This window comes from Lacerta agilis, chromosome 4, assembly GCF_009819535.1.
Source record: "Lacerta agilis isolate rLacAgi1 chromosome 4, rLacAgi1.pri, whole genome shotgun sequence".
NCBI classification, from domain to species: Eukaryota; Metazoa; Chordata; class Lepidosauria; order Squamata; family Lacertidae; genus Lacerta; species Lacerta agilis.
Window position 1 is genome coordinate 50,940,408 of NC_046315.1, and position 19,198 is coordinate 50,959,605.

At 42.1% G+C, this 19,198-nt stretch overlaps 1 protein-coding gene across 2 annotated transcripts in view; it reads right to left on the reverse strand.

The window, feature by feature from the left end:
* Positions 1-6,400: 6,400 nt before the first annotated feature.
* The window catches only part of RUNX1 (RUNX family transcription factor 1), a 173,880-nt gene continuing 161,082 nt past the window's right edge, over positions 6,401-19,198 (reverse strand). For both annotated transcript variants that reach the window (XM_033146987.1, XM_033146986.1), the window contains 2 exons: positions 10,682-10,843; positions 6,401-7,185 (listed from right to left, as the gene is read on the reverse strand). In XM_033146987.1, coding sequence (XP_033002878.1) covers positions 6,689-7,185; positions 10,682-10,843 — 659 coding nt within the window. In that variant the 3' untranslated portion in view covers positions 6,401-6,688. The remainder of the gene's footprint in view (positions 7,186-10,681; positions 10,844-19,198) is intronic.

The following is a 19,198-nucleotide window of genomic DNA, read 5'->3' on the forward strand; positions in this document are numbered from 1 at the left end:
TAGACCTATTGAAACCAATGGACTTAAGTTAGTCATATCAATTGATTTCATCAGCTCTACTATCAATACGATTTAGCTGGATACAACTCAAAGTAATTATTTCTAAATTTTCAACTGTACCTCTAAGTTAGAAGATGCAAGTCTGTGTCCTTTTTTGTGGTGGTGCATAAGCAAGCCCACCTTGCATCTGGGAAAACTCAGAAGAGGAAGGCTATTTCAGTTGGTGCTGAAAAAAACAGACAGACCAGGCTCTCCCTCCCAGCAGAAAATATTATGGTGCAAACACAAAACATTGGAGGAAACGAGGGATCAGCTTCTCCTGAGCCTTTGGAGATATTCAGAAACAGAGAGCTTCTCATGGCTTCTTAGAGTTTCCAAAGCTTGGTGTGAAGGGAGAGGTTCTCTGCCTGTGCCAGAAGAATAAGGGGATGGAATGGGATGGTTCACCGGCAGCTACAAATAATGGCAGGTTACCAATTGCCAACGAAAATCAGTGGATTCCTTTGTTGCAAGAAGATGGCCCTTCCTTTGCACCCTGGCTACCAAAACCGAATTCACATGGCTCAGGAAAATAATGAAGGAAATGCTTGTATACTTCTCAAACAGTTTTATTTGTCATTCACACTAATTATAATATTGAATGTACAGAAGAACTTGTGGTACAAAGAAAGCAAGTTTCCATGAGAACTAATGCAGCAGTCCAGCTGCTCTGCATGCTAGTCACAATGAATTCTCCTGGACACACTGACCTTGTAACATAGAGGAAGTGCCTACTCAGATACTATTATCTAAACAAGACATGGTGGAGTGCGGAGAAATAGGCTCCTGTTCTCTTCTTAATTAGAGAAAACCGCTATCGCTTGGAGAGAGAAAAATCTCCCTTCTGAAAGTGATCCATATGACAGGAGATGATGTGGCAATTCCAATATGCAGGACAAGTTGATTGTAAATACACCCAGAAAATGCTTAACTCACAGATCCAAATATATGTTCCAAAATGGCCCTGTTTCCATTGTGTTCACCCATGAGATTTACCACACAGTCATTTCTAACTGAAACACATTTTTTTTCCTGAATTTGTATCTGTTAACTCCAGAATACCACAAATAACCCACAGTTGTTTGCACATTTTCTTCTACAACAAAAAAATGAAGAGATTTTGATGTGCCACACAAAACCATGCTGTTAACTGTTCACAAAAGTAACTAAAATAGTTAATCTCAAAACCTAAAATAATTAAGTTGGAAATAAAACAAGTTTCCTACAGTATTTAGCAAAGGCAAGTTCAGCAAAGATGTAGCGAATGAAAAATGTCAAATACAAGCTTTAACAATATGTTTCTATGATGCCTTTAAAACCTATTTACATACAGAAATACAATTAACATTCTCCTGATGCACCCTTTGATATACATGAAACAAAAATGATGATGGGATAGTATTGACCAACATTTTTTTTTAAATAGAAAAGGATGCAAGGCACAACAAGCCTTATAAAATAAAATGTTATAAACAAAGTTTTGTTGAGCAATGAATAATGAGTGTCATCTGGGAAAAAGTAAAAAAATATAACAAATATTATAGATACCTGTAATTTTTGATTGTGGGACACCTGTGGAAGATCAGTTTAACCAGTTTATAAAAATCTAAGTACACGGGAATAAATAAGATCTATTTGCACAACTGCGTTAAAATGTGGGGGGAAGTTACTTCCAGGGCAAAAATTAAGTCCCACTGAAAACAGTGGGATTTGTTTACCTAACAAGTATGTTTAGGATCTCTGCTGGTAAAGCCAGTTAATCACAGCTGAAGCAAAAACTGATTTAAAATGCTTTAACACCTACTGATTCAGCTTCATGGGTGTGTCTGGATTGTGCAATGCATTTAAATAAAAATGAGTTTCTAATTATTCACCATTATCTGCTCATTGTAATATTTTCAAACACATTTATATTTTACAAAAGGGAATACCCGAACATCTCTCTTAGAGAGCAACATTAAAAAAAATAAATTCTTTAAATAGGGAACTTTTCTTTCAGGAATTCTAATATTTAGTTAATTTGGATATACATGAAGATAGAAAATGTTTTTTCACATGCTGCAAAGTAGTGATCCAGTTTCACTTCCAGCTCTTAATAGACCATCAGCTTCCTGGCCCCATTTCCAGTTTTTAGAAAACCAAAACCCTTCTCCATGTGTTTAAGTATGTGAGCAGGTGACCATGCAGGTTATTCTGTGGAGCTAGGTGGATATAATCCTTACAATCTGTGTCTGGCAGTGGCCGGCTTGGAATGCTTTTCGAAATGTGCCCCTGGGATGTGCCTCCTATAAAAGGAGATTTACTTTGAGCCTTCCCAAATACTGTTAAGGCAGGTGATTCAGATGCAAAAGAAAACGGGGCTCCTGCACCTTTAACAGCTGTGTAGGAGAGGGAATTATGCAGTTGTAGCTCAGCTGCAGGGGAACCTTTGGCCCTCCAGATGTTGTTGATCCAGTTACCATGGTCTCTGGCCATTGCCCATGCTTGATGAGAGTTGCAGTTCAGCAACATCTGGAGCAATGACATTTCCCACACATGTGAAGTTCCCTCTTCTGCACAGGCATTAAAGGTCCAGCAGCCCTTTTCTCTTTGACCACTCTAATATCAGCTCATGCATGAGCCTGAGGTCCAAGAAGCAGGAATTCAACAGAAGGGAAAATCCTATGAAAAATTTGGAGTTTCACAGACGCCCCCTTCCAAATATTAGCTGTCACATTTCATTGCACTCCAAGAGGCATGCAGAAAAACTGAGCTTACTACCTCCCCTAGTAACTACTCTTATCCTTCCTTAGGCAAGCCCAATACAAAATGATATAGATTTGACCTACGTGTTCATGGGATGGCATCAATTCAGAAGATGTCGCATTCTGAAATGGTACAACCCCAGAAAGACAACAACAAAAATCAAAGAGAATGCGTACAGCACTCTCAGTGTCTAATTATAAAGTCAAATTCTCTTAAACGTAAACCTAGCCATAGTTAGGATTCTAAATCTGCAGACAATTCAGCTATGAGAAAGAATTTTTTTGGGAAAGTGAGTAATCTGACAGAAACTGATTGGTAGTTTAATGCGAGAACACATGCTTTACATGCAAAGTGTCCTTCTAGGCACAACCCCTGCCATGTCCTGTTAAGAGCAGGTGCATTAGAACATAGGGCACTGTCTTATACCAAGTCAAACCCTGGTCCATGTAGCTAAGTATTGTTTACACTGAATAGCGGTGGCTCTTCTGGCTTTCGGCCAGCCAGCCAGGAGATTGAACATTCTGCATGCAAAGCAGATGATCTACCAATGAACCACGGCTGTTCCCCAGATGAAGGGAGGTAGCAGGTGAAGGCACAGACCTCTCTGCACCAAAGACCCTGGAGAGTTGCTGCTGGGCAAGGTGGACAAACAGCCTGAGCTCAAATAAACAGTTGCCCAAGTTCCTCTGGGTTGTCTGCACTTCTCTTTATGAAGTGCTGGGCTGTGGCTCTCTGACCCCTGGCATCTGTAGGGCTTCAAAAACTGTAGTTATCTTCAATGTTTTGCTCTCTTCCCTAGCAATGCCACACTCCATGCTGGCCTGATTCCATCTCAGCCCATTTGCGGCAGAAGCTGGTAAAATCAGGCTGCAATTTTATGCACCAATATCACTGCTGAACACAGTGGGACTTCTGAATAAACCTGCAAAGGAGTGGGCAGTTAATCATTAACAGTGCAGGTGTAGTCGAGACAATGAATTATTCTAATACTGGATAAAATGGCATACATTTGTTTAGGCATAAATCAGAGAGTATATAGTGGCCTTAGTTGCTGATATCTATAATAAATGGCTGGCATTTTTATCTAAACAGATTATCCACATTAAGCACTTATAGCATAAAGGAAAAGGCATTGTATTTTAAGTTGAATCCTGTGGAACAGTTACCATGAAAGACAGATTTAAATTTCACTAAAGACGTAAGAAATCAATGCATGAAAAATCAAGGTAATTGTAACAGTTTTGTACAATTAACTATTTTGAAATACTTTTTTTTCCATTTCAGAAGCACAGAAATGTATTGGCTCTTCCATTTCTTAAAAAAAAGAAAAAAGAAACACAAATCCTCCAATTGTAAAACACACATCTGAAAAATGGCAAAACACGCAACTGCAAAATATGAATCTGAAAGTGGGGAGGGGGAGAAATGACACTATGATCTTTTGAGCTTTGGCTGAGATCAGCTGAAATAATTTTCTGCAGTAAGTTGACCTTGTTGATAGCATCAGCTGTTTCACTCTGTAACATTTTATCTCAAAGTGCTACTGCATCAGACACACAAATAATGCAAAAGCAAAATCTACAAATATATATATAATACATATAAAAAGAAACAAATATTTTAAATAAGTCCAGCTGTTTTGCTGCCTGCAGCTGAGGATCTTTCTAAACCGAATCCTTTATTAATTTTGTTAAACACCCAACACTGATTTAAAGGCCTGCTTTCAAATACTCAGAAGAGTTGATCTGCAATTGTTCCACTAATTTTTAAAGGTCCATTACTTAATCAGAAGGTAATTCTGAATCTGTTGACTTCAGCAGTATTCATTTAATGTACAATTAAAGACATGTACAATTGCATTCAGACCAAACCCTCCCATAAAATAGTGCCTTATGATTTACAGTGATTTCCGATATTTTTGAGGTGTATTAGACAACAGTGAATGTTCCATTTGAGTTATTACTGCAGGGGAGTGGGGAAGAAAGTACAAATTGGCTACAGGGTGGCCTATCCCATGTACCATGTTTGAATTGTACTGATTTAAATTTCCTTTCCTGACTACGGGCTTGGCTTTGCAAGATGCTGCATATGCTAGTCTGTTCCAGATTCTAAATTCATTTGTCAAGAACTGAGGCCCAAACTGGATGTGATGAGCTGTCCAGTGACAATAATTTTTAACCAAAAGCAACCTTGAGACGGCAAGTTTGAACAAAGCAATGGTGTTTGGTGTAACCATTCTCCTGCCACCATTTCTTCCACTTTGAAGTTGCTTTTCCAGTTACAGCAGAAAAGATATGGATATCCACATCTTTTCTTACAGGATGAACAATTAATTTGGGATGGCTGAGTAGAGAGATGCCTAGAAGACAAAGGCTACCAGTCCCTCAGGCCATTCCTTTGCTCAAATGTGCAACCTCCTAAGGTTGCCTTTGGCTGCCGAATCCGTAGTAAAGAGATTTGTGTCTGCGTATCTAGTGCATTGTGTCCAGATGATTGTGCTTAGGACCACAGCAATTCCCAACAGATCAAAGTAGAATGTAAAGGAGCTTGTCAGATTTTGCCCGTAATTTATCAGCATGAAGTACTTTGCTATGTCTATCTAGCTGTGTTTGATTTTACTTTTCACTTCTGTTGCCTTTAGATATCAGTTCAGCACAAAATACAGTATAACGCAGCTGTCCTGGAATCTCCATATGCTCTTTCTGAGACCAGTTCCTGCCTCCAGTGTCTTCCTCATATTCTGAAACTTGTGTTAACATGATCAGAGTATTGTGGCAAAATGTGAGGCAAAGTTCTTCTTCTCTTTTTTAAAGAAGGGAGACACTCTTGATACTACTTATATCAAAGTAATGTTTAAAATAATTCTGGGTTCTCAAATGGACAACAAAAATGACTTCATTGGGTATTAAATGCCTGATGAAAGTGAAATGGAGCAAAATGTAAACAATACTTCTAAATAATTAAGTCACATTACCCATAATTATTCCAGCCATTTTATATGTGATATTTTAAAACTTTGGTTGCTACAAAATGCATGTGCTTATCTTTAAGCATATTTAAATAATAAAGGTATCACACACAAAAAATCAATGCTGAGAGCATAAATATTGAGTAACTCATCATATATGTTTTCAGTAGTTGAAAAGGACCCAAGGCTGTCATTCTTTTATATTAAAGGAATAATTAAATCATCTCCCTGGAAAGGCCTTTTTCATGCCTTCAGTTGACAATGCATGAGAAAAGCAAGCACATTTTTAAAAAGATTAAATCTTTTTACAAATTTCTAAGGTGCCAAAAAAGGAAATAAAAAATGATATGCAAAGGATGGGTTGCATCTTAAAATTTAAATTAGAATAAACATAATTCCCATACTCTTTGGAATATACAACTTGGTTAAAAAAATTAATTCCAGGATATAAAAACTCTTATTCACAGCATTGCTAAATCAGAAGCATTCACAGTTTCTCTCTGAGAATCTTCCTATACTTCTTTTTAACTAGCATGACAAAATGATTGATTAAACTCATTAAGATTGAGTTAGGCTTTAAGCCTCCAAATCAGATGTCAAATAAAGCACTCTTTTGAAAGCTTTGAGGAGCTCCAATTTTTTTTTTTGAAGTCTCAAGCTCTGGAAACATACCAAGTATCTATCCTTCCCCATATCTCTAGAAAAAGTGAGTGAGTAGGTACCATCGTCTTAAAATGTTCTCATCTTCAGAAGTTCAGCCCTTGGATGAATGTACTTTTCTGGAATACTGTCACCTCAGTGACCAATGTCAATTGGATAACACCATGACACCATTCCTGGAAATACTGACTTCTGGATGGATTGCTTCTCTGTAACGATATATAAACCTGGTAGAGTCCTCAGCCATTCGGCAGACAAAACAGCTGTGCTAATGATTCAATACGGCCGCCATACTGCTTCTTCTAGCCTTGCTGTGGTTGCCATGTTGGTAGGGGAGTTGCTATGGCTGCCTTCTGTGTCCACAACATCGTTTTGGTTTGGAAGGTTGGGATTGAGGAGAGTAGATCCTGTGGAAGCATTAGTGCAAGGAGGAAGGATGCGTGGAGGCGACCGATCTCCTCCAGACATCACAGAGAACTGGTGGTATGACCCTGCTGACGTTCCATAGTAGAGATGATAGGAAGGGGAGCTGGTCTGAAATGGGCTGCCTTGAGCCTGAGAAGAACCTGGGTATGGAGGGGGCAGATAAGTGTGATATCTTGTGGCAGTGGTCATGGCAGACATACCGATTCCTATTCCTGAGCTCACAGGTGTGGGAGTATAGGTGAACGCTCCGGGATAGTGCATGCGAGGATCAGAAATGGAAGGAATCGCAGGGAAAGGACGGTCAATTCCCACTCTTGGATCACTGAATGCTGTTAGGTCAGAAGCACCTGGTTTGGGAAAGAGGACAGGGATAATGCTATAAGACATAAGACAGATGTCACTACACTTCAGACACACATAGCGACCAAATAAAATCAAAATCAAAGGAAACCCAGGACTCTTACATAGAAAAGCACATTTTAGCATGTACAGCACTTCTCACTTTTCACTGGGCAAGCTCCATCTGCCCAAAATTTCCACATTCCCCCATTGATTAAGGTGTAGGAGCTCTATTCTCCTTTGTGTCTATTAAATACTTAAGGTGAACTATTCTATAGAGGTACTGTAGGTAGTGAGAGAGAAAAGCAGGGCAGATTCCAGGGTGTGCCAAATATTAAGTTAATGTTTTGCTATTTATGGCAAAAGCAGTGGGGTGTTTTGCGGGGGTGGGGGGGACAATGCTGAAACACTCCATTTAAAAAAACCCACCTCCCACTGTTCACCTTCTTTTATGTCTGCTTGTCACCACCGTTCCCTGATTTCCTCCTATTTTGGTGTTGCCCCCTTAGAACTTCCTCCTCCTCCATATGTGATCTCAACCAATCTGACATAACATGGGGAATGCGATGTCATAACAATGCTTTCCAGCCAATCAGATTTAGCGGTGTGCTGCTGTCAGTGAATCCAAACAAAGCTAATTTAGAGGAAAGGTGATGCTCCTGCACTGACCACTTGATGATCCCAGGAAAGCGAGAAGAAAGGTGGGTTAATTATTCTTGAGCGAGCACACTTTTTATTCATTTTGCAGCCAAAGATTGCCTAAGGAGGAGGCACCTTTCAAGACAGTTTAAAATATCTGTGAACATCAACGCTTCCTTTCCCTTCAGACTTTATGTTGCCTGCCTCAACCAACAGATTCAAGGACTAAAGTATTTGGGGATGATTTTTTTTTCATATGCTCCATGTTTGAAATGATGGTTGGATATCAACCCTTTTCCTCTGTTGATGGAAGAACTCACTTGCCAACCCCCTCCACCCCAAAACAGATTAAAGAGATAATGGCCCTCTTAAAAGAGAGTTTCTAGACAGACTCCAATTAACAGGGATCGTGGCTCCTCTTTCTTTCCAGCTATTACGAGGCATTAAAAATAACAATAAAGAAACCTTTCCTCATGGCAACACCTCCTCAGACACAGTGTGGAGTCTGCATAAAAGGAATGTGCATGTACAGTGAAAAAAGCGTCAGGAGGTGGGAGAAAGAAAACAAAAACAGTCTGCACCGTGACTGGATTAAAAAGACTCTGCAGACATATTGTAGTGTCAAGTTCTGAAAGCCTGTCAACATAGCAGCCAGGGCCTCTTTGACAAACCTCCACAGGTTTCTCAGAAGATTTCTGTGACATGCTATAGTCTTAATTCTGGATATGCCAGCTATAATCATCTGCCTCCTTCTACTTAACAATACTACCAAACACCTGGGTATGCCTCCACAGCAGATCAGATTTCAGCCTCAAATGTCAACTGTGGGGAGGATTGCTACCTTCTGCCCACCCTCCCACTAGGTTCATGTGGCTTAGATAACTATGTGACAAACAAAAATTCAACAGGTGATGTTGTTCTCTAGCATGGAGGCAGGGGAAGCTTCACCTGTTGAAAGTCTGCTTGCACTGCAGTTAAAAGGCAATCACTGCAAACCACTTGAATGATGATTTATGCGAGGTGCTGCCAAATGTCAGCAGAAAAGCCTGTGTTTCTCCTCCTAGGTTGATTTTTCTTGACTTGATTCGTATTTTTTTAAAAATAAAAATAGAAAAGTTATGAGTTGTTTCCTATTGTTCACTGAGTATATAAAGGTAATTTCTTGAATCCATGACCCTGAAAAAGTGTCCTATAACTTTCAAATTCGTATTTCGTCTTCCCTGCAGTAGGAAAAGCAATTAGGCCTTTTCGTACTGTGGGAAGGTAAATTTACTGAGGGAATATGAAGATTAAGGTAAGGGTACCCCTGACCATTAGGTCCAGTCGCGGACGACTCTGGGGTTACGGCGCTCATCTCATGTTATTGGCCGAGGGAGCCGGCGTACAGCTTCCGGGTCATGTGGTGGCTGGGCCGGCATGACTAAGCTGCTTCTGGTGAACCAGAGCAGTGCACGGAAATGTCGTTTACCTTCCTGCTGGAGCGGTACCTATTTATCTACTTGCACTTGACGTGCTTTCAAACTGCTAGGTTGGCAGGAGCAGGGACCGAGCAACGGGAGCTCACCCCGTCGCAGGGATTTGAACCGCTGACCTTCTGATCGGCAAGCCCTAGGCTCTGTGGTTTACACCACAGCCCACCTGTGTCCCTTATATGAAGATTAGAGGCCTGTATAAAAAATGTGAGTGTACAAAATGGTGTTTAAAGTATATAAATAACAGTTCAGGCACAGAAGCCCCATTAGAAAACCAGTTGCATTTGCTTAAGGGGAAGACCCATCTATATAAAATCTTAAAGTAAGTAAATAGCAACCAAAGGAGCTTTTTAAAACCTTCCCTCAAGGGTGGACTTTACGCCTCCTCAGGAAAATAACCTGTAAACATGTTACAAGCTCACCATTCATCTGTCTTGGGCTGGAGCTGGACATCAGTCTTATTAAACAGAACGGGGTCAAATCCTAAAACTGAACCTTAGAAACCCTTAATTTGTGCACTATCTCTGGGCATTGTTTGCAAGGGTCACAGCTGCTTTCACTGAGGCAGAACCAGAACAATGGCATTGTGGGGGTTATAGTTCAGATTGGTGCTGGCAAGCCACGTCAATTCTGTAAAGATTGGCAAAGGTTGGAAAAAGCAGTGCTGGCAAGCCACACTGATAATGGGCACCAGGATGGGAAACACAGAGGGTTAGCAAGAACAGCAAGCAAGGTAAACAAGGTTGTGGCAGGAAAACAACAGAAGGAGTCATGAGACATGAGGGGAGGGGGTGAGTGAGTGAGAGGAGAAACCTGAAGAGGAGCACGTATTCTATGGAGATGTCATGTGGGTGTAGCAGCCAAAGGAGGAGCATTGCCATATTTGGTGTGGAGGCAGCACCTGAAGAAACCTGTTGCCTTGTAAGGAAAGAGTTTTCCCTGTTTGGAGCTAATGATTAACTACTGTGTAAAATGATCAATAACAGGAGCCCCCGAGAATGCCTCGTGGTGGCCTTCCCTTCAGACATCATCCTGTCCATTGTGTCGTTATTTGATTCACTGCAACATGGCATACTTGGTTACATGAGCTATGAGAAAGCCACAGTGAAGTCAATGGAGCTTGCTTCCATTTCTGTGTTTTTGACTTACGCCATTATTGCCATATTGGTCTGTGACGTAAGCCCTGCTCAGAGATTTATCTCCCTGCATTCTCAGAATATGTAGAGGAAGGAGCAAGGCTATGTGTACTAGCTCCCCGCTCCCTGCTGTAGTGGATGACGGCTCACCTGACTTCCCTTCACGTGAGTAGTAGGTGCCTGCTCACACCTTAATAAACCTGAGCGTAGCAGGTTGGGGATGTTGTTGCGTTAAAAAAATGCTTCCTGAAACTTACTTGTCAGTCGGCTTGAGAGTTCTGCAGAGAGAGACGTCATTCCACTCGCCCTTCCAGGTGAAATTGGGGTTGCTGGATGAACCGAAGGAGTTGCAATTGATCCCAGATACTGATAGGATGGATCGTAAGGCCACGGAGGAGATGGCTGAAGTTGCCTTGTATCTGGCACAAGGAGGAAAAGGTATAGAGAGTGGTTATTTTTATGGTCCTGTACAATGATCAGATGTTATTCCTTAAAGCAAAGGTGGAATACTACTCAGTTTCTGGTGGACCAAGTAGCACCTGTTGGCTGTTGAGATCCTTGTAAAGAATATGCTTGCTGATTGCTGAGATATGATATGGTCCAGCAAGGCACTTCTTATTTTCTAAAGCAAGAGTTTAGACTCATGATCACATACCATGCAGCTTAGCTATGCCCTGTCTAAAGGTGCCAAGTATGCACTTTTGTTCATTGGGGGGGGGGGCTGAAATCAGACTTAAAAAGTTATGCAGTATAAACAACCATTTTTAAAAAAATCTAGTATCCCCTTTCGTCAGGAAGCCTGCAGAGGAACTGTTTATTTCAATTCATATTCTTTGCACACTTAGCTGTTTTGGGATCAGCTAATTTTTTCTCCTATGAAGCTTTTTTTTATATTGCACACTGGTGATCTTGAGAGGTTCAAGTATCAGTGTGCAAAGTCGTTCCTTCTCAAAGTAGCTCAGCATTTCATATTAAATAGTTTTGTTCAGACCCAAAAGTTGTGTTCTACCACGAGTACCAAGACCTACAAACAACTGTCTACTCAAGCACCAACCTCTACACATTGACCAGGGGGCAAGATACAGCTCTTAAAATAAATAGCAGGTGTTGACTGGCTTTTTAATTATGTTGTCCCTCCTTGGTTTCGCTTCAGCATTGTACTCAAGAGCTTTTTCGTACTTGCTTTTAAACACACTGCTTTCAAAAATAAATACAAGAAAACACAATTAAAAAAAAGATACAGCTCTATACATGCATTACTTGTGTGTAAGCTACTGCTACGTTGTATTGGGTGTGTGGTTGTGCTTTCGGCTTTCCCCCTGACATTGCTTCTGCTTCCTCCAACAATTGCAAATTGTGTGCAGTTGTCTGCGTAACCCGTATAGCTGAAATTAAGAGAGACCAGAGGAGGGAAGAAATGGCTTACGCCAACCCAACTACAGCAGAGATGTGTGGAAGTTTGAGGAGAAGGCATTTCTGGCACTACATCTTCTGTACTACTGAAATGAATGTAACAGGGACAGTAAGGGTAAAGGAACCTCTGACCGTTAGCTCCAGTCGCGGATGACTCTGGGGTTGCGGCACTCATCTTGCTTTACTGGCCGAGGGAGCCGGCATACAGCTTCCGGGTCATGTGGCCAGCATGGCAAACCAGAGCAGCGCACGGAAATGCCGTTTATCTTCCCGCCGGAGCAGTACCTATTTATCTACTTGCACTTTGACGTGCTTTTGAACTGCTAGGTTGGCAGGAGCAGGGACCGAGCAATGGGAGCTCACCCTGTCGAGGGGATTTGAACTGCCGACCTGATCGGCAAGCCCTAGGCTCTGTGGTTTAACCCACAGCGCCACCCGCATCCCAGAACAGGGACAGTAGCAAGTCACTAATCAGAGCCGTGGTCTTTCTCCACTATCCTCTACAAATTTTTTTATTCTTAATTATTTTGAAGTTATCAGTTTGTTCCCCAAATAAGCTGTGCATGCCCTCAATCCTAACACAACCACCGCACTAGAATCGTAATAGAACCACAAGGATCATGCCCCCCCAATTATGATTTTTTTAAAAGGGGAATGGTGTACCAGTAAGAGGGCCATTATTGACGGCACTGCATCACATAGTTTAATGATGAGACATTTGGCAATTTATTTCAGTCCTGTGAATCCAGGAATTTGGGTAGTATCCTTACAAATCACATCAAGTGGAAACAGAACCTACTTGGACAGATATCAAACACTGTTCTGTCTCTAGATGTCTGGCTTGCTGAAGCTGAAGCTGCAATGACAGCTGAGCGATGACTCTGTGGTCTGCATTTGCTAGTGCTTCTGCACCACTCAGAGTGATGACAAACGCCTGTCCTTTGAGCAACCCAAATCAAAGAGGCCTGTCCTGGCTTTGTGCTTCATCCAGCTTTGTGACTACACTGTAAATGTATTCAGGGGCAGGAGGACAGGCAGATTAAGGTAAACAAGTTGGTTTTGTTAAATGTCTTCTGCTAGCAGATAGGGTCAGAACAACTGAGAATCATCTCAAGTCAATGCCAGAGTAATGTTGCATACAAGAGGGGTGGTTTTCTTTAAAAAAGTAGGAGCTTTGCTTTCAAAGAAAATGAAAGACCAGATGCCTACTGCTAAAGATTCTGCTGGTGATTTCAGATCAGTATGGGAACTTCAGCTAGGAATGAGCAAATCGGTCTATTTCTGGCCTGTTCCACTTTTGCATATGCTATTTCATCCCATTACTGCCTCTCAAACCACAAAAAACCCACAATTTTTAAATATATATTTGCAAAGTATTGGCCCCTCAAAACAAACATTTTAGAACATATTTTATTTGGGTTTTTACAGCTGAAAACCGTGTTGGACCATTCAGGAAGTGTGAAAGCTGGTGGATAAGTAAGTGCAGATTCGCACATTACAATGGGAGATGCAGATCAGGTCTGTTTGTGTTGGAATGTGCAAATATCAAATTCCGTAACAATGCTGAAATTCCACCTTCCCATCTTACAGCTCCTGACAATATGCACTTTGCATACCTAGTCTCTTTCAGCTTTCTTTTCTGACTGAGTGCTAGCTGCTTTGTCCTGTTCCGTAAGAGAATTTCCTCTCCATGGCACATGCTTCTAGGTCCCAGATTCTTTTGCCTATCATTTTCTAGCATTTTCTTCCACCTATGCTCCCTGTTCATGATCGGAACAGTTTAGCCAACACTTTCTGATTGCCCAGCCCCTGTGTAACAGGCAGGAGGCTGAGCCAATCACTGCTTAGAAGCTTTGTGATCAGCATCAAAACAATATTGATTTTCCTCTACCGAGTCAAATCAGAAGATCACGTCTTTCTCTGTTGCAGCAACCTCATCAAATGCAAGGGGGTATTAGATGTAAAAGTAACAAATATTACAAAATTTCATCAGTTTAAGTGCAATGAAAATAATAGGACAACTCTGGTCTTGTAGTCATACAGGTCTTCAGAAAAGTTTAAAAGCAGCAATGTGTTGGATCCTCTTGAAAGAAGAAGAAGAAGAAGAGTTTGGATTTGATATCCCGCTTTTCACTACCCTAAGGAGTCTCAAAGCGGCTAACATTCTCCTTTCCCTTCCTCCCCCACAACAAACACTCTGTGAGGTGAGTGAGGCTGAGAGACTTCAGAGAAGTGTGACTAGCCCAAGGTCACCCAGCAGCTGCATGTGGAGGAGTGCAGACACGAACCCGGTTCCCCAGATTACGAGTCTGCCGCTCTTAACCACTACACCAAACTGGCTCTCAAAAACCCTCAGAGTTGCTGATTTGTACCAACCGGCAGCCTAGGTGAAAGTCTCTCGGTCTTATTCAAAGTCACAAGCGCTATCAATTTCTGCCTTTCATAGTGTGAGAAAGTATATGTAAACAGTTAATTATTGCAATAAAACACTTCAGGGTAAGAATTAAAGAGTACAAATAATTTGCACTGTGTTTAGTTAGACACAAGTTCTCGGCCTCCAGCCTCACGCTGAACAAGCTGTTAGATACAAAGCACTGTACCACCATTCATGCCCCATCACGTTTTATTGACCCCAAAATGTTGTGTTGGGCTTCTTTATTTTTTTTTAAAAAAAACCATAATTAAGTAGTGCATATGTTGCATAATATTTAATAGTTTCATATAATCGACTTAAAAGGGCTCTGTAAGGTAAAGAAACTCCACGATGTGCTGCCTCTCATGTACTCAGTATTTTTCTAATCATCAGCATGTGGCATGGCAGAAAATCAGAGTTGTAACGGGATGGGTGGTTTTCTTCCAAGTAGTTGACTGCTTATTCCTTTTATGTTGGCTGTAGGTGGCAGTAGAAAGCTTCTTGCCCAATCTTCTAAGTGCCAGAGAATGTTCAGTTGGCACCAAAATGCTACATAATCAATATCCTTCAGCACAGCAGGACCTGCACAGTGCCACAACTTTTAGAGTGCACTGTATGTCTGCTCTGCAGAGCCGTCTTTCCTATTGGGCTTACTGGCGCATTGCCTCTCAGGGGCGCCCCAGCGAGTGGGGGAGTTGTGTGGCTTTGCCAGCGGCCTCCCTTTTCCCTGCACACCTGCCAGCTGTGCCCTGTCAACCATATTGCTGGCGGGTATGCAGCTTGCCTCCCAAGCCTCCGTGGGAGGAGAGCGATCTCAGCAGAGGCTTAGGATGGAAGCTGCGCCCCGCCAACTATAAGCTGGCGGGCGTGTAGCTTCCTTCCCAAGCATCTGTGGGAGGAGAGCCATCCCTGAAGAGGCTTGGGGAAAGGTTGACAACTGTGGGAAACAGGGGCACCGGAGGGATCTTTGAACCACAGTGCCGGATACGCTTAAGACGGCCCTGCTGCTCTGTACCACATTAGGCTTTAATCTGCCTCCACAAAGGGGGCAGTTTCTCATACCGCCCATTCCATCCTGCAACTTGTAATTCAAGGTGCAAGAAGTCATTAGCTGCTGCTGAGCAGGATGAGACATCATTGGTGCTCACAGAGATTCATGCATGTTGGTAAGGGCGCAGTATGAGGAATCTCCTAGAGCTCAGAACATCAGATTGCAACAAATGTTTGGCTGACACCAGGGCATGAGAAATTTCCAAGAAGGCTTGTGATCAAACATGTAGCATTTTAATTTAAATATTACCCGGTGGATTGCAACAGGGATTGTCTTTAGCCAGCCTACCAACACCTTCCCTCCACCTTTTGCTATGTTTGTGCAATGATTTACTGGTGGACAGGTCGTGTTTGGAAATAAAAGGTGTTAGCAGTGGTGAGGCTGTTTCACAAAGAGCTGCCTTTGGAACAGGGTCATCATTATGCCATGAGCCAGGCAGTGCCCTCTCGGTCTAGGTACGTGGCATTTATAGAGGCTGAATCTCACCGTGATAAAGCCTGTTGCTGGAAGTATTTCTAAAAAAGGAGCAGCAGGATGTGAGTCAGCACTGTAGATACGCCAGTAACTGGCAAGATGACGGGTACCTTTGGGCAGAGATTTGGGCCAACAAATTTGAAACCCACATCCACTTTCTCTCTCTCTCTCTCTCTCTCTCTCTCTCTCTCTCTCTCTCTCTCCTGAATGCTAACTTTAAAAATTTGCAACTAAAGGATCAGGGAGAAAAGATGATATAAGTGGTTAGCAATTAATTAGCCACATATCTGTGTCAATTTGAATCCTTGATAACATGAGTCAAGTGTTGCTACCATACGATCCAGGAAAATTAAAGAACTGTTTTCATCATTTAAATCAGCAGAAATGTCTGCCAAACTCCATTCTGCCACACGCCTTATGGAAACAAGTTTCTTTATTAACTTGTCAATTGCTTTCAAATTGTTCGAGGTATGAGGATGAAAAAAAGTGGGCACCTCATTATTTTCCTCAATCATTTGCTGGCATCAACCTAATCATATTTTCCCAGCTTCTAGGTCTCTTACTATTTCACCTTTCTCTCTCCAATTGGATTGAGTGGTTTAGTTTCTTTTTAAACAAAAATAACCTACTTGGCTCTCTACTTTTTCCTCCTAAGCTAAATGATATCTTTGGTCAACTTTCTAAACTTAAATATATGTTTCTAAAGGTGATTATGAGCACAACCAGCATTCACACCAAAGCAGTCATCTCTGTGTTAGGTAGCATCGGAAATAAAAGGCAAAATCAACTTGGCACTTGAATGCCTTTGAATCGTGGGGCCCACCTCTCAGAATTTGAACTCATTTACAGGGGTTTTGGTGGTGCTATGCTTAGACGCCGATTCCAAACACCAGTTCCAGCTGGCTACTCTTCTTTTTCCACACCACCCTCCCATATGAATAACAAAATCAAGGCTGAATCCTTGCCTAATGCCTCTCTTTGAAAAGCTGTGTCATTTTCCAGTAGCTGGATTACTCAGGGCTTTGAAGAAGTTTGGTGCTTACCAAAGGACGACTTCATTGCTAGGTGCTGCAGACGTACAACAACACAAGTATTCTCTTACCTTTTCAGAGCTGGAACATGAGGAGCTGGAAAAATACAGAGCACACTGTAAAATTCCATCGCCAGCTCTTTCATTATGGAAGATGCTTTCCCTCAGTATAACGTAACATGGAAATCCCTGCTTTGGAGTTTCACATCCCACAATGCATCCCAATGAGAATTACAAAGGGGTTGTGGGGAGTGGGATATGGCAATCTACAGCTTATGAAAACTTCACTGGTGGCTGTTTCTTTGAATGGAGAATCCTAGCTGCTAATTCTTCTTATTTCTGCATCACTAGGACACTGGGCTTCTATCGAGGGCAAAGTAGCCCTCTGCCAGCCACCACCCTTTTCACTCTGCCTTCCCTATGGTGCCTCAACCTCTGAGCCAGCCACATTGCCAGTTCTGAAGCAGGAAGCATGAAACGGATGCTTCTGTAACTCCTCCAATTCCCAAGTGAGAAGCAGCTGGCTGCTGTTTCTGTTGTTAAATGCCATTGCCTGGTTAATACTAAGAATAACAGAGGAAAGTCACCTGCAGCTGTGAATCATAGAACTGTAGGGCTGGAAGGGATCATGAGGATCATCTAGTCCAACCCCTTGCGATGCAGGAACCTTTTTGTCCAACCTAGGGCTCAAACCCATGACCCTGAGATTAAGAGTCTCATGCTTTGCCAATGTAACTATCCATCAGGGGGAGAGGGATGAAAGAAGCCAAAATGTGGGGTAGTGGCAGTGAGAGAGAGAGAGATCAGAGGGTATAGAATACTACTACTGTAGTTATTCATTAATTAGAATATCACACCCTTCTTGCCAAAGAAGCCCAGGGTGGGAAACACACACACAGCAAAATAATAAAAAACATCTGAAAATATATAAAACCAACTCCAATATGGATGAGGACTGGGGAAGATCTCTACATAAAAGGCTTTCTGGAAGAGGAAGAGGTATCTGAAGAAGTGTGCATGCACACGAAAGCTCATACCAAGAACAAACTCAGTTGGTCTCTAAGGTGCTACTGGAAAGAATTTCCTATTTTGTTTCGACTATGGCAGACCAACACGGCAACCCACCTGTAACTGGAAGAGGAAGGTTTTCAGTTGCCACAAGAAAGCAGCAGAGATGGCTGCTGTGTAATGTGTAGTGAGAGGGGAACTTCAAAGAGTAGGTGCTACTGCACTAAATGCGGATCCTTTCTAAGCCACCCCAAAGGCTTAGCTTTTACTGGCCTGGGTGCAACTCTGGGTCTACACCTGCAGCATCCTAAGCACACCTACACTCCTAAGTCAGAACATCTCTGTATTTTGTCATGGAATAGCTTAATCAGCTCAGGGCTTATCCATACTTCCTCTTGTCCCGCTGCTTTCTCCCAGGGAAAACCACTCTTTAGCACTCAATCGGAGCAAACAACCATCAGATTTCCCATGGTTTGCTGTCTGTTCTGATTTAGAGCTAAGGAGTGAGTTTTCCCTAGCGAAAGAGAAAGTCAAGGGGGAAACCACCTGGACCCATGCTTCCTAGGCACAGGAGAAGTGGATTTGTGGATGAGCCCTCAGTATTGCAATATGGAAGAGCTGGCCTTTGTAACCCTGAAGCTCTGCCAAAAGTGGAGTAATGCTTCTATGTACTGCAGAAAGCACAGCAGGTAACCAATTCATTTATATGAATTTCAGCAGACATGGTTGGCTTTTAACACATTTAGCATGTGTGGCAGTGCCAAGATTACCTCACACAACCCTTTTGCTGCAATGCCTCATATAACTGAAAATTATGCAGCGTAATGTGGCACATCAGGTTTCAATATCTTTGCCCAAGTTACTTAGGCTCTTTTGAAAGGCACTGGTACCTTTAAGCTGTGACCTCATGCCCTAATGTTTGCTTTTATTTTAGAGCTTCTGTGGTTTTACTGAGGCATTAAAACAATTTGAGAAGTTCTGGAGAAGCTTGGGCTTTTGAAACGACTTTCACAGGAAACTGAAATTAGTCCACCTTAAATTGCATCAAGGGTTGCGTCAAGGTCTCAGGTCCTAAACAGTCGACCATAACTGCTATGTTGCCTTTTACTGAGAGTCTTGCAAGTGTTTGGATGTTCTTAATGGTAGCTTTTTTAAGATCACAAAGCTCTGATGGCTTTATTGGAATCTGTAGAAGTGAACATGGAAATGTAAGAAGAGTCCTGCCAAAACACCTATCTAATCCAGCATTCTGTTCCCACAGAGGTCAACTAGATGCCTGTAGGAAGCCCAAAAGCAGCACATGAGCACAACAGTGCTCTCCAACCTGTGATTTCCAGCAACTGGTATTGGAGGCATGCTCCCTCTGATCCTGGTGGGGAAATACT